The following is a 12,892-nucleotide window of genomic DNA, read 5'->3' as shown; positions in this document are numbered from 1 at the left end:
ACGAGGGACTGAAACAGAGACTTCGTTTCAACTGAGACACTGTTTACAGAGTGGAGCGCGAGCACCGGGGTGCAATTCACCTCAAGCGGTTTTGGAACTAATGCCAAACTGAGTGTGTGTGAGGCGGAGTGTGTGTATGTGCGTGTGTCTAGACTATTGAGTGCATGCGCACCGAGCTAGCCTTAGGGTGCATTTATGGTGTTGACGGAAAGCGTTGATTCGAGGACAGTGCCAGTGTCGACACGACGAACACACGCACACGCACACACGCTTGAGTATGACTGTTGAATCCCTAAGGACGCTGGTGTGAAACAAAATGGCAAGCGTAGAGTGGTGTGTGAGTTTGTCTTTTAGTTTTGAGTGTTGTTACACAATCCTGAGGACTGAAAGAAACTGTTATAGTCATCAGTAGCTAGTGCTAACACTACCGCTGGTGTCTTTCTTATTGAATGGCGTATTATATACCTGCACATTTTTGTTAGCCCATTTTTTTATTCATGTTGAACTTTTCTACTCATGGGTTTGATTGTCTGAAATACTTCATTTAAGGGCACGTCTGTGGAAGGGGCTGGGGAATGTTGATCATATCCAGTAGTGATTTATATGAACGGGACCTCATTTACTTTAGCGTTAGCGTATACAGAACAAACCACACACACACACACACTAGTAGGCTCTAAGTGCTACAAAATCAATCGCTCAATAAGCTGAGAGCAGAATGCTACTTTACTAATCAGGACTTTCACACATAGGATGTTTTTTATTATTTATGGATGAAGATGTAGACCATGTCTCCACTGCCTTACTGAACACAAACATTAAAATGGATTAATTGAACACACTCTTTCACAGTTGATAGCAGAATGAGCCAAACTCAGTCAAACCCGTTTATGAATGTTCTGGGTTCAGTGTATGTTCACCTCAATTGACAACATTTTTGTGTTGCTATAAGGCACTTATAAAGGAAGTAAAAGAGGCCAAGCAATTCATCATTAAATGTAACACTGTTTACAGCCACGTGTATAGTAGAACCACAAAACTTTAACATTATATGATATATTATAGATTATTATAGACATATTATAGACATGTGTTAACGTGAGAATAGTGTGATATAATCACTTATCTAATCTTGTCTTTTATCTTTCAAATCTGTTGTCATGACAACGCCTGTTAAAGCCTGTAAACCCAATAACTTTCACACAATATCTGCACAAAGACACCAAAAAGAGGTGATGTGATTTCCTTGGGCGTGTACCACATGACTACAGTTTTCATTTATTTATGTCTTAAAGGGGCCACGTTCTATATTTAGATTTTTTTTTTTTCACGCTAGGTCTATGTCTAAAACTGATTGATTGTAGATATGTTTTTTTACTTAAGATCATTATATTAACAGACATAAGTGGTCTAATCAGAAGTGTTGTCTATGTTTTTACCTGACACAAGGTGCATAACAACACAGTTCTGGAATGGCAACAACCACAGGAATAATATCCAAAACATAGTGCAGTTTCCTTTTACAGAAGATTAAATGCTAGTGTTTTATCAAAAAACATAAGCTGTAAATCTTGGCCTGTAAACCCTCCAAATGCTGGCACAGTTCACTTTGTTTGTAAGTGCCTCATTCGAACCTTGATTTTAGCTTATTTAAGGTGCATATTGCAATTATTTCCAGTGGTAATCAATATTACGCAGCAAAAGCTGTTCGTTGAACCCTAAACGTTCTAAACCTCAAGAGGCACATACGCGACGAGATGTCCACCCCTCCGTGAAACTACTGTAACGGTAACAGACTTCGGGAAGCCTGAATGTACACTCACTGGTGAACATGATAAGAAATGGCAATGTAACCCTACTGAATGTCTCTGTACCAGACAGCCACATGTCTCACCTCCTCGTTTTATTTTGAACAAAAAGAAAGAACGAAAAAAAAAAACGCATATATATATATATATATATATATATATATATATATATATATATATATATATCTTCCAAATCTAAACCATTCCGTGCATAGGTGCAGGTCAACCTGTCAGTGGATCTCTACTGAAAACAATGTTCCTCGTTTTGAAGTTCAATGTCTGTCGCCGAGTAACGGCAACACCCTGAGTTCTGCTGAATAATGCGATTATGACATGAGCTCTTCTGTAGTGGTGGTGATTTTGTATATATATAATGGTACGCTGTATCACACCTCTGTACTCAACTCTGTAGAGGAGCACTTTTACACGCCACTTAAACTGTCATTTGGATGCATGTGTGAGAGGTGCGAGTGTGAAAGAGAAAGAGCTTATTTATGTGAGAGAGATCTATATGTGTGTGTTTTGACTGTATGTACTGGGGCCACCATCGATGTGCTTTATTCTCATTCTCTTTATTGTTTATATTGTAAATAGTAGTTTCAAGCTCATGTTATTGGTTTTGTTTTGTTTTTTTATTTTGAATTAACTTATTTTGTTTACATTTCTTTTTGCACAGTGCTACATGTGAAGGCCAGGTCCTGGTTTTAAATGTACATAAAAATTTATGAAGCAATCAGTGGTCGTCATATTTCATTCGTAGTGTGGTAGTAAACTGCATGCACTATATTAACCAACTACATGGTGACGTTATTTAAAAGCCAAAATAATAAAGATCATATTTTTTGTACCAAAGTTAAACTTATTATATTCGTTATTACACACATCGAAAATATCATTTCGTGAGAGATTCGCAGCAGAGAAATGCTTTTTTTTTTTTGTTGTTGAGTTACTTGAAAATGTTTATGATTTGCAAACGTGTACTACCTTTTGTTTTGGATGTGCAATATGAATTGATTTCCTCTGAAGCGGAGTAGAGTTTGCAGACATTCACTGTAGTTTTCCAAAATAAAGCACATTTTGGGAAGCCAGTAACTGAAAAGCCTAAGACATTTATTTTGAAAATGATTTTTTTTTTTTTCTTCAAATATGCAGCATTTGCCTTTGGTCTGTATTGGTATATCTGTGCCATTCAATAATTAATAAATAATACAAATATATAACAAATAGATATTGTTCAATATAATCTTAATCTTTTGAACATTTACGGCTGTAGACATCAAAAACAGATCTCTGCTTGAAAAAGGGGAAGAAAAGTGGAAGGAGGTGTAGAAGAGAGGTAAGAACCGCCCAAACAGGAGAAGGCCTAAATTTAGTCTCATCGGTGAGATTAACTGCTGCAATCATCCTTCTAGTACTGCTGCTAGACCCTCTTTCAACAGACCCAAGATTGTGTGTGTGTGTGTGTGTGTGTGTGTGTGTGTGCGTGTGTGTGTGTGTGTGTGTGTGTGTGTGTGTGTGTGTGTGTGTGTGTGTGTGTGTGTGTGCATGAGAAACACTCTAATCAGGAGTGACCCTGCTGGAGTGCTTTTCTTCCTGTTGCCTGGCAACCTGACACCGTACACCCTTCAGTGATTGATCACACAGAGTCTGCCCATAGTGCTCTGGGGTTTTCAGCAGGCTTTCCCCCACCAGCACCCCTCATTCTCGAGTCTCTCATCCCCTCTCTCTCACACTCATTCATTCATGCTTTCTGTTCAGTCATTGAGAGAGACAGGCACGCGTTTGTTCCTGTGGGATTACCTTTTGAGAGTCTTTTATGGCGAGGTCTGGTGCGGGAGATAAGTGTGCGTGTTTATGAACTGATAAGGTTAAGGATAAGGCGTCAACATCATTGTTGTCTAAATCAAATTATTCATAATAACAGCTAAATAAAAAATTATACCGTCACACATGCACAGATTAAAATCTCGACCAATTCAAACTGAGAAAACACAGGGTGGGGCTGGTGAGTTGATGCTGGTTCCAGAGCCATTTCTATAAAGTCTTTTTCTAATCGAAATAGTCCAAGGAGCCCTCTTGCGGTTGAATGAGTGGTACACATGATGGACGTTTGCCCTTCATCAGCAGCGGGCGTTACACCACGTGACCAGGAACAGAGATTTTAATTATTTCTTCTTAAAGGATCCATAGCCTACCCCTTTACCATGTTGAGTTTACTAAAGTAACTAATAAAATTCTGTTTTTGTCAGGATTGATGTGTTTAAAACAAATGTTATTAGTATGTAATTATATGTTAGATAATGTCTAGTGTCTTTAATATTAAACCTTTAAATCTTTTGCATTTATTTTATTTTATTTTTTTTAAACCCAAAGCTCTAAATAATTAACAAACAAGCTATAGTATTCTACACACATTTCTAAATCTTAGCTTTTATGTGCATTAACAATTCAAATAAAGTCTGTATTTAGTAGAACTTCAATCACTGTATATTACCTTCATGTTATGGTTCACATCAAAAAATGGCAACATGACTGTTATGTAACGATACTTTAGATTAGGGAACATATTCACAGAGTTTTCCCTCAATAAACTCCTAATTTGCTGCTTATTGATAGTAAGGTAGTTGTATATGTTTAGGTTTTGGGTAGGGTTATGGATCTAGAATATGATCATGCAGCATAAGGCATATACCCTCACCAGCCACTTTATTAGGTACACCTGTTCAATTGCTTGGTAACACAAATTGCTAATCAGCCAATCACATGGCAGCAACTCAATGCATTTAGGCATCTAGATGAGGTGAAGATGACTTGTTGAAGTTCAAACTGAGCATCAGAATGGGGAAGAAAGGGGATTTAAGTGACTTTGAACATGGAGTGGTTGTTGGTGCCAGACGGGCTGGTCTGAGTATTTCAAAAACTGCTGATCTACTGGGATTTTCACGCACAACCATCTCTAGGGTTTACAGAGAATGGTCTGAAAAAGAGAAAATATCCAGTGAGCGGCAGTTGTGTGGACGAAAATGCCTTGTTGATATCAGAGGTCAGAGGAGAATGGGCAGACTGGTTAGAGATGATAGAAAGGCAACAGTAACTCAAATAACCTCTCATTACAACCAAGGTACCATCTCTGAACGCACAACACGTCGAACCCTGAAGCAGATGGGCTACAGCAGCAGAAGACCACACCGGGTGCCACTCCTGTCAGCTAAGAACAGGAAATGGAGGCTACAATTCACACAGGCTCACCAAAATTGGACAACAGAAGATTGGAAAAACGTTGCCTGGTCTGATGAGTCTCGATTTCTGCTGCGACATTCAGATGGTAGGGTCAGAATTTGGTGTAAAGTACATGAAAGCATGGATCCATCCTGCCTTGCCTCAATGGTTCAGGCTGGTGGTGGGGGTGTAATGGTGTGGGGGATATTTTCTTGGCACACTTTGGGCCCCTTAGTACCAATTTAGCATCGTTTAAACGCCACAGCCTACCTCAGTATTGTTGCTGACCATGTCCATCCCTTTATGCCTACAGTGTACCCATCTTCTGATGGCTACTTCCAGCAAGATAATGCACCATGTCACAAAGCTCAAATCATGTCAGACTGGTTTCTTGAACATGACAATGAGTTCACTTTACTCAAATGGCATCCACAGTCATCAGATCTCAATCGAACAGAGCACCTTTGGGATGTGGTGGGACGTAAGATTCGCATCATGGATGTGCAGCCGACAAATCTGCAACAACTGCGTGATGCTATCATTTCAATTTGGACCAAAATCTCTGAGGAATGTTTCTAACACCTTGTTGAATCTATGCCACGAAGAATTAAGGCAGTTCTGAAGGCAAAAGGGGGTCCAACGAGTGTATATGTGCTCTATAAATACTAATTAACAGCCAATATGCTAGTAATATGTATGTTAATAAGCAACTAGTTAATAGTGAATAGTGTTCCTTGTGTAAACGTGTTTGTGTGTACATGTGTTTTTGAGTGTGTGTGGCACTTTAAATACTGTGAGTATCTGCTTCTGAATGTGACCAGCTCACTTTTTCCACTAAAGTAAAATGTGGGAAAATAAAAAGCATGATGATGTTAATAAAAAAAAAAAAACAGTGGGAAAATAACCATCTCACCATCTGCATTTGTGTTAAAAGGAAATCACAGGCATTTTACCAAGTTCAACAAGCTGCAAAAGAGTGTAGAAATTTTCTACTTTGTAAAACAGATAAATGTGCTCCTAAAAGTTCAAGCCCACTGTTTAGCAAGTCCCTTGAGAGAGAGAGAGAGAGAGAGAGAGAGAGAGCGAGAGAGAGAGAAAAAATACATGTGTGGCATTAAAAGAACCATGCATTTAACACACACATTGCCAGAAGTAGAGGCTAAGTAGGTCAAGTGAGGAGAGAGAGTGAACGAGAGAGAGAAACAGAGAAACACAACCTAATTCCACAAACACTGCTCTTTACCGGTGAGGAGCAATCTCATCTCGACTCTGGAAATGCCTTGACTGTGAAGAACTGAGATGACATAGATTCAACACATTGTTCAACACAATTTCAGAGTTAGTGTGTTGCATGACAATGTCTGACACCAGTAAATATTTTCATGAAATTGAAAATGCTTTTGAACACAAGAGTACAGTACAATTAAGTATGATTTAAAGAATGCGCATTACAAGAACCAAGCACATAATTTTTTTGGAGGGTTGAGTTTTTCCCATCATAAACAAAAACTTCACAGGGCCTTCCAGAATTGTATGCACATTCAGTCTCAGTTAGTTGTGACGTGCTGATGACAATTCATCAAATTCATTCAACTGAATGATAATTTGTAATGGTAATTCATGGTGTACCTCTAGGATATGTGTAAGGCCCTCTGTTGTTTCTTTTTTTTTTTTTTTTTGCAATATTTGTGTAATATTAAATGAGTGTCAGTTAATGCTAAATAAAATGTAGGTTCTGTTAACAAACTTTGTTTTTTAAACTTGTTTAAAATATTAATCTTTTAATTAAATTATTATTATTATTAACATTTTATCTTATATTTTAACTACAATTAAATCTTAAATAATTTGAAAAACATTTTTTTTTTTTTTTGGAATTAAAGGGACTGTTTGATAATTCTATCATTATTTATTCACCCTCATGTCATTCTAAACATTCTTTATCTGTGGTACACAAAAGAGACAAAGCACATTACTGTATGTGAGGCTTTTGCAAAAAAATAAAGAAAATACAAAATAAAACATTCTGGCCCTTGTGCAAGATGTCAGAGTTTTAATGTCATCAGTTTGTGTGCCATTAAAGCATGAATGGCTAACCTTTAGCTGGATGTTTCTGTCTCTGTATTTTGGTGTGTATGTAGTATGTAAGATGAGTGGACAGGCCTGTAAGTGAGCTGTGTTGCTGAGGGTTGAATAATGCATTTCTGTGACGTTCTCATCCTCTCTCTCCTTTCAGCCACGTCTTAATTCTCTTAACATTAGTTTGCATTAACTTGACCCCATCATTCTCCCTCTTCCATTATCTCTCCAGTCTCCTTCTTTTTGCCTCACTAACCATTCCTACAGTCTCCTTTGTGAACAACAAGCATCCACTATAGCAGAAGGTAAGAGCGTGTGAATCTAGGTCATATGTTTTCACCTGTCTCTGATCCATGACTCAACTGTCTGAATGTGTCCTGCTTGGAATTCATTTACTTAAGTAATGCTGGTCACAGAATCCCCCCCCCCCCCCCCCCCCCAGTTTATATATAACGGTTTCCTCCATTCACAAGTCCGTCTACAGCCATTTCCTGTCAGATTATTCAGTCACATACAAATAAAAAGGAGTTTACAGTGCAGCAGGAGGCTATTTTTGCTGCTTACAAGTTAAACTCTATCAGCAGCATCTATGGTATGCTGTTGATTGCCACAGGAAATTATTTCAGCTGTACGTAAAAACAAACTGAAATATGACAGTAACACAATGTCATAAACAGGCGCAACATGATTTAATGTCAAGGGATAAAAGCTCTCGCTTCCATGTAAAAACTCTTTTGCTGTGACCATGACAGGACACTTTGACCTTTGTCCATTTGTCCATGTCCATTATATAGTGCTGTCCACTGTGAAGTCTAATTTGTTTAAAATCCAGCTTATAATTAATATAATTACAATTTAACTGCTTTCTTTTAAAAATATATTTTAAATGTAATTTATTCCTGTGTTGGCAGCCATTACTCCTGTCTTCAGTGTCACATGATCCTTAAGAAATCATTCTAATATGTAGTTTCTTAATAATAATAAAAAAAAACTGTATTATCACTGTTGAAAACAGTTGTGCTCCTTAATCGTTTTGTGGAAACAGATTTTTTTTCAGAATTCTTTGATGAATAAAGCATTTATTTGAAATCCACAAATTTCTTAAAAAAAAAAAAATTAATCTTACTGACCCAAAGCCTTTGAATTGAAGTAACCATAAGCTATAGTGTAACAATTATTGTCATAATTGATCATAACACACTACAATGGTTGCCTCTAGACATCAATTATTTTATTTATTTATTTAAATTTTTATAAATTTTTATTTTTGTAACAATTTTTGTCAAAATATTGTGGTTATTGTGGACAGACACTGTTAATTATCACTATGATTGTAATTTACAGTTGTTGTTTTTTTCAACTGCTTACACACAAAATCTTTACTTGTCACACAATTTCTGAACCCAGACACTCAAATACCAGAACTACACACCAAATCTGCAAAACCATAAACTAATTCTCAGCCTTTGACTCAGTTTTCAATTTCATAACAAAGCACAACACACAATGCTCTGTGTAACACACACAAATCTAACAGGAATTAATATAATGGCAAAGGTGTTTGAAAATGTTTGCTTTTGAGCTGTGTAATAGATGTTTGTAGTATTTTGAAAGCAGAGATGTGAGGCATTTTGCTTTTTGTGTGTGCAATTCTTGGATTTCTGTCTAAAGTTTGGAAAAAAAAGAGGCAAAGTTTTGAAAATGTTTGTAAACAGTTGAAAACAGGATACTGCAGAACTACATCTCAATTTTATAAGCTGCTAAATGAGCCCAAGTTGCATAATAGAAAGTTTGAAGTTTTACCAAAATGTGTAATTTGGAGATATAAAGTTGTAATTCTAAGATAATATCTGTTAATGTTATGGCTTTGTAAGTTGCAATTGTGAAATGTAATGTCTTATTTTTTGACAAAAAAAAAAAAAACGCGTTTCCCCTAGATTCCCCGTGGCCTTAATCTGTGCTTGTTTAAGTATATGGCTTTTTTTTTTAGATTTTTGGAACTTTATGGATACAGGATACAGGGTGGGTTTTCTTTTTAGGAAATGTGTGTATGTTTAAAGGAAAGGGTGTTGGTGTCAAAGCCGTGAGGAGGGCTGTGGTCAAATTTCCATGATTTGTTCAGGAGTGATGTTCATTTCCTGTTGGCAGGAGTGTGTGCGATTATGTTTTACTCAACTGCAGCGCTTTTGAAACCCTTAACTTTGGCATTCTGAGTGTGCATGTGACAATTGTGTTTACTGGAAGGAAACTCATAGCATGAGTTCACAGAGACCTTTTTTTCTTTTCTTTCTTTTTCTCCTCCTTCAAGGCCGTCCTCGGTTTGTCCGTCTGGTTCGGCCTCCTAGACACCACAACTGTGCCACGCACTTCTTCCTCCACATCCCTCTCTCGCTCTCTTTTTCTCTCTCTCTCACCGTGTCTCTCTTCCTCTGTCCAGTCTCTCAGTAGTGGTCCTCTCTGCTGTCGTGGGGGAGACTGGAATATCTGGTTTCCTGAACAATGGAAATTCAATCAGGAAATGGACCCGAGCTGTCGAAAGAAGAAGAGTACGCTCGTTCGTCTCCTCTCACCCTGCGGCCTGCGGACGCTAAAGAGGACCTGGAGGAGAACAGGCGCATTGAGAAGTTTGACATCCCACTCAGCAGCCTGAAGCAATTGTTTGAGAAACCGCCGGCGCAACATGTGGTGAGTCTTAGAGAGAAAGAGAGAGAATGAGAGAATGAGAATGGAAAAGACAAATTGAGCTCTTGAGTCTGTTTGTTGATGCAGAGCGATAATGTGTGCATGAAGATGTCATTTTACAAATATTTTGCTGGTGGCTGCAACACGACTAAAGAAAGAGAGCAGATGGAGAAAGAGGAGAGAGAGAGGAAGAGAAAAAAAACTATAAAAACAGCTGTTGCTGCATGTTTAAAAAGAGTCAGTCATCTATTCCCAAGACTTTCACGTCTGATTTTCCAAGCATTCCAAATATCATTTGAAGATTCATATCACTGATATTTGTTGAGGGTCTGTTTGATTTCCCCTTACCATTCTTTGGTATTTAAATTGTCTTTTTTTGTACGTTTTATTTTAAGTGCCCACATGCAGATAATGAATTGAAAGACTTGGTTAGGCAGATAACTTATGGATGTTTTACAATAAACTCAGGATTGTGAGTTCTTTGAAGCATCAGCTTAGAGAGCTACATTAATGTTAAAAAGTTTGGGGCCAGCAAGATTTATTTACACTTTTGAGAAAAAGTCTCTTTTTTTCCACCAAGGCTGCATTTATTTGATCACAAATAAAGTGAAAACAGTAATATTGTGAAATATTATGTTTTAATATATGGCAAAGTTGAATTTTCAGCTTCATTATTGTAGCCTTCAGTGCCACATGATCCTTCAGAAATCATTCTACTATGCTGATTTGGTGCTGAAATAAGGTTTCTTTATTACTATCAATGTTAAAAACAGTTGCACTGCTTAATATCTTTGTGGAAACTGTGGTATCCTTCTCAAACTTTTAAACGGTAGTATAATTCCATGAATTTCCAACAATCTGGCATCCTGTCCAGTCTGACAAATGTCTGCAGAAGAAATCTGGAGATCATATCAATGACTTTTGTTAGCTTCAGTTTGTTTCCCTCATCAGTCTTTGGTATATATAGTAACTGTACTATGCATTAATTTAAAGCATTGCTGCTTTCTAGTTTTCAGATATACAGTATATGTGAGGTCCTTTTTGAAAGTGAAGTGCTAACGTGCTAATATAAGAGATTATGAATAGAAAGGAAAAGTAATGTGACCCAAATCCTGTTCTTTGTCTAACTTGGTTAGCTAGACAGGGTTTGGTTCAACTTGCTATAAACTTGGGACTTTGTTTTTCGAAACATTCTTACACATTAGTCAGCTTTGTTATCAGAGCAGCATAACCAGTTTCTCAAACCTGATCTTTGGCAGTGTAGCCTGCTCAGAAGACCAGCTTAAGCCTCTATGCTGGTCTGCTCTAGTTTGGAATTTAGCCAAGCTATTTACCAGCACAACATAGTTTATAAACTCTTCAACCAGCATAATCTTTATACTGATACTAGGTAATCACCAGCACATCTGCATCCAATGATGGTGACCAGCATTAAAAACTTCTGTTGGTCTTTTCAGGGGGGTGAACTGTTCAAGGGGATCCTAGGTTTGTGCTACTGTAATTCACCATACTTCAAAGAACGGGTTTGAAAGTTTAGTGTTCAACAGTCACGGTTCAGTGAAGTGGCACTGATGGGATGGCTGAGAATGAAAAATTCATGAGACAGGGATGAGAAATAAGTGATACAAGAATGAGAATTGAAAGAGCAGACATGAAAGGAGTAAGATATGATTGAGAGAGACAGTAGATTAAGAGAGAATGTTTAAATGATGTGTTTCATAGTTTTCATAGTTTGACAAACTGCTCTGTGCTGGAAAGCTCGTTTTGCTGGCCTTTTGCATAGGAACATTTAATCCATTCAATTAAATTGTTGTGAGCTCACAGAGAAAAAGAGACAGAGAGAAAGGTCACAATCTGGAAATGGAGAGAACGTGCATCAGTGCACACGCACACACACACACACACACACACACACACACACATGCGCACATACACACACAAACACACACACACATACACAACAAAGCTACTGAAGCAGCTACTGGCAATAAACTTGTGGGAAGCAGAGCAACTGTGTGCTGACATGCTCACACACACACACACACACACACATTTCACTATGTTATTTAAAACTTATTTTTGGGGTTCTTTCCGCAACACTGGCTTTCGTATAAATAACCCTATAATTTGCATGTGGGTAATGTGTGTGGGGGGGCAGAGTTAAGCCAACAGAAGAAAATGAGAGAGATATAGAGATAGACATATAAAGAAAGAAGAATGAACTAATTATTTTAGCATGGTTTGGTTTTCCTCATACTTGCAAGAACACACACACACACACATAAACAAACAAACAAAAGCTTCGAGTCAAAAAAGAAGTTGTTGAATGTTATGTTAAGTTGTGGACAGTTATGTTTTGTTGTATTGTTGTAAAGTCTCATTGTGTATTATCTGTAATGAGCAGAGTCACATGGAATATGCAGTGGTAGAATTACCATTATTAGCTGCAACAGCAAGAGGACAAAATCGAGCTCAAGTTTCAAATGAAATTCGGGCAACAATTATTGACCATGTCATCAATCATGGCTTGTCCTTTAGAGAGGCTGGACAAAGGGTCCAGCCCATTCAGAGTCGGAGCACTGTGGCATCTATTGTCAGGCTTTTTCGGAATGAGAACAGGTAATTCACAGTGTTACTGTAATGTATACCACTGTGTATTTCAGCTTTACTGCATTGCCCTGTTAGCAGAACAAACTGTGTCTACAGTAATGCAGATGTTTTATCAATCCCATTTATGTGACTGTCATACAGTAATGTCAATTTTGACATGCTTTTTGCTTTTACTTTATAGAATCCACACATTACCACACACTCGTGGCAGAGGAAAGATATTTGGTATTGAACAGGAGTCTGCCATTGTAGATATGGTAGTGGCAAACAATGCAATAAGACTGTGTGAAATCCAGGCAGCAGTAATTGAAGATCAAGAAGCATTTAGAAATATAAACAGTGTGAGTTTGGCAACTATAGATCGAGACCTTAAACGAAACCATGTCAGAATGAAGCAGCTGTACAGAGTTCCATTTCAAAGAAACTCTGACATCGTAAAGGAGGCACGATTCCAGTATGTGCAGGTACAGATTTTTTATTGTAATACCTTGTTT

General features: G+C 37.6%; 1 protein-coding gene across 1 annotated transcript in view; it reads left to right on the top strand.

Annotated features, from left to right (window-relative positions):
* The first annotated feature begins 9,505 nt into the window (after window positions 1-9,505).
* LOC306845166 (uncharacterized protein) overlaps window positions 9,506-12,892 on the top strand; it is a 33,563-nt gene continuing 30,176 nt past the window's right edge. Inside the window, exon 1 of the mRNA XM_079377806.1 lies at window positions 9,506-9,791. Within this exon, the coding sequence (XP_079233932.1) occupies window positions 9,606-9,791 (186 nt within the window). The 5' untranslated portion in view covers window positions 9,506-9,605. The remainder of the gene's footprint in view (window positions 9,792-12,892) is intronic.

The sequence above is a fragment of the Barbus barbus genome (assembly GCF_936440315.1).
Source record: "Barbus barbus genome assembly, chromosome: 25".
NCBI lineage: Eukaryota > Metazoa > Chordata > Actinopteri > Cypriniformes > Cyprinidae > Barbus > Barbus barbus.
The sequence above is the reverse complement of the archived record's forward strand: the minus strand, read 5'-3'. Positions and strand labels throughout refer to the sequence as shown.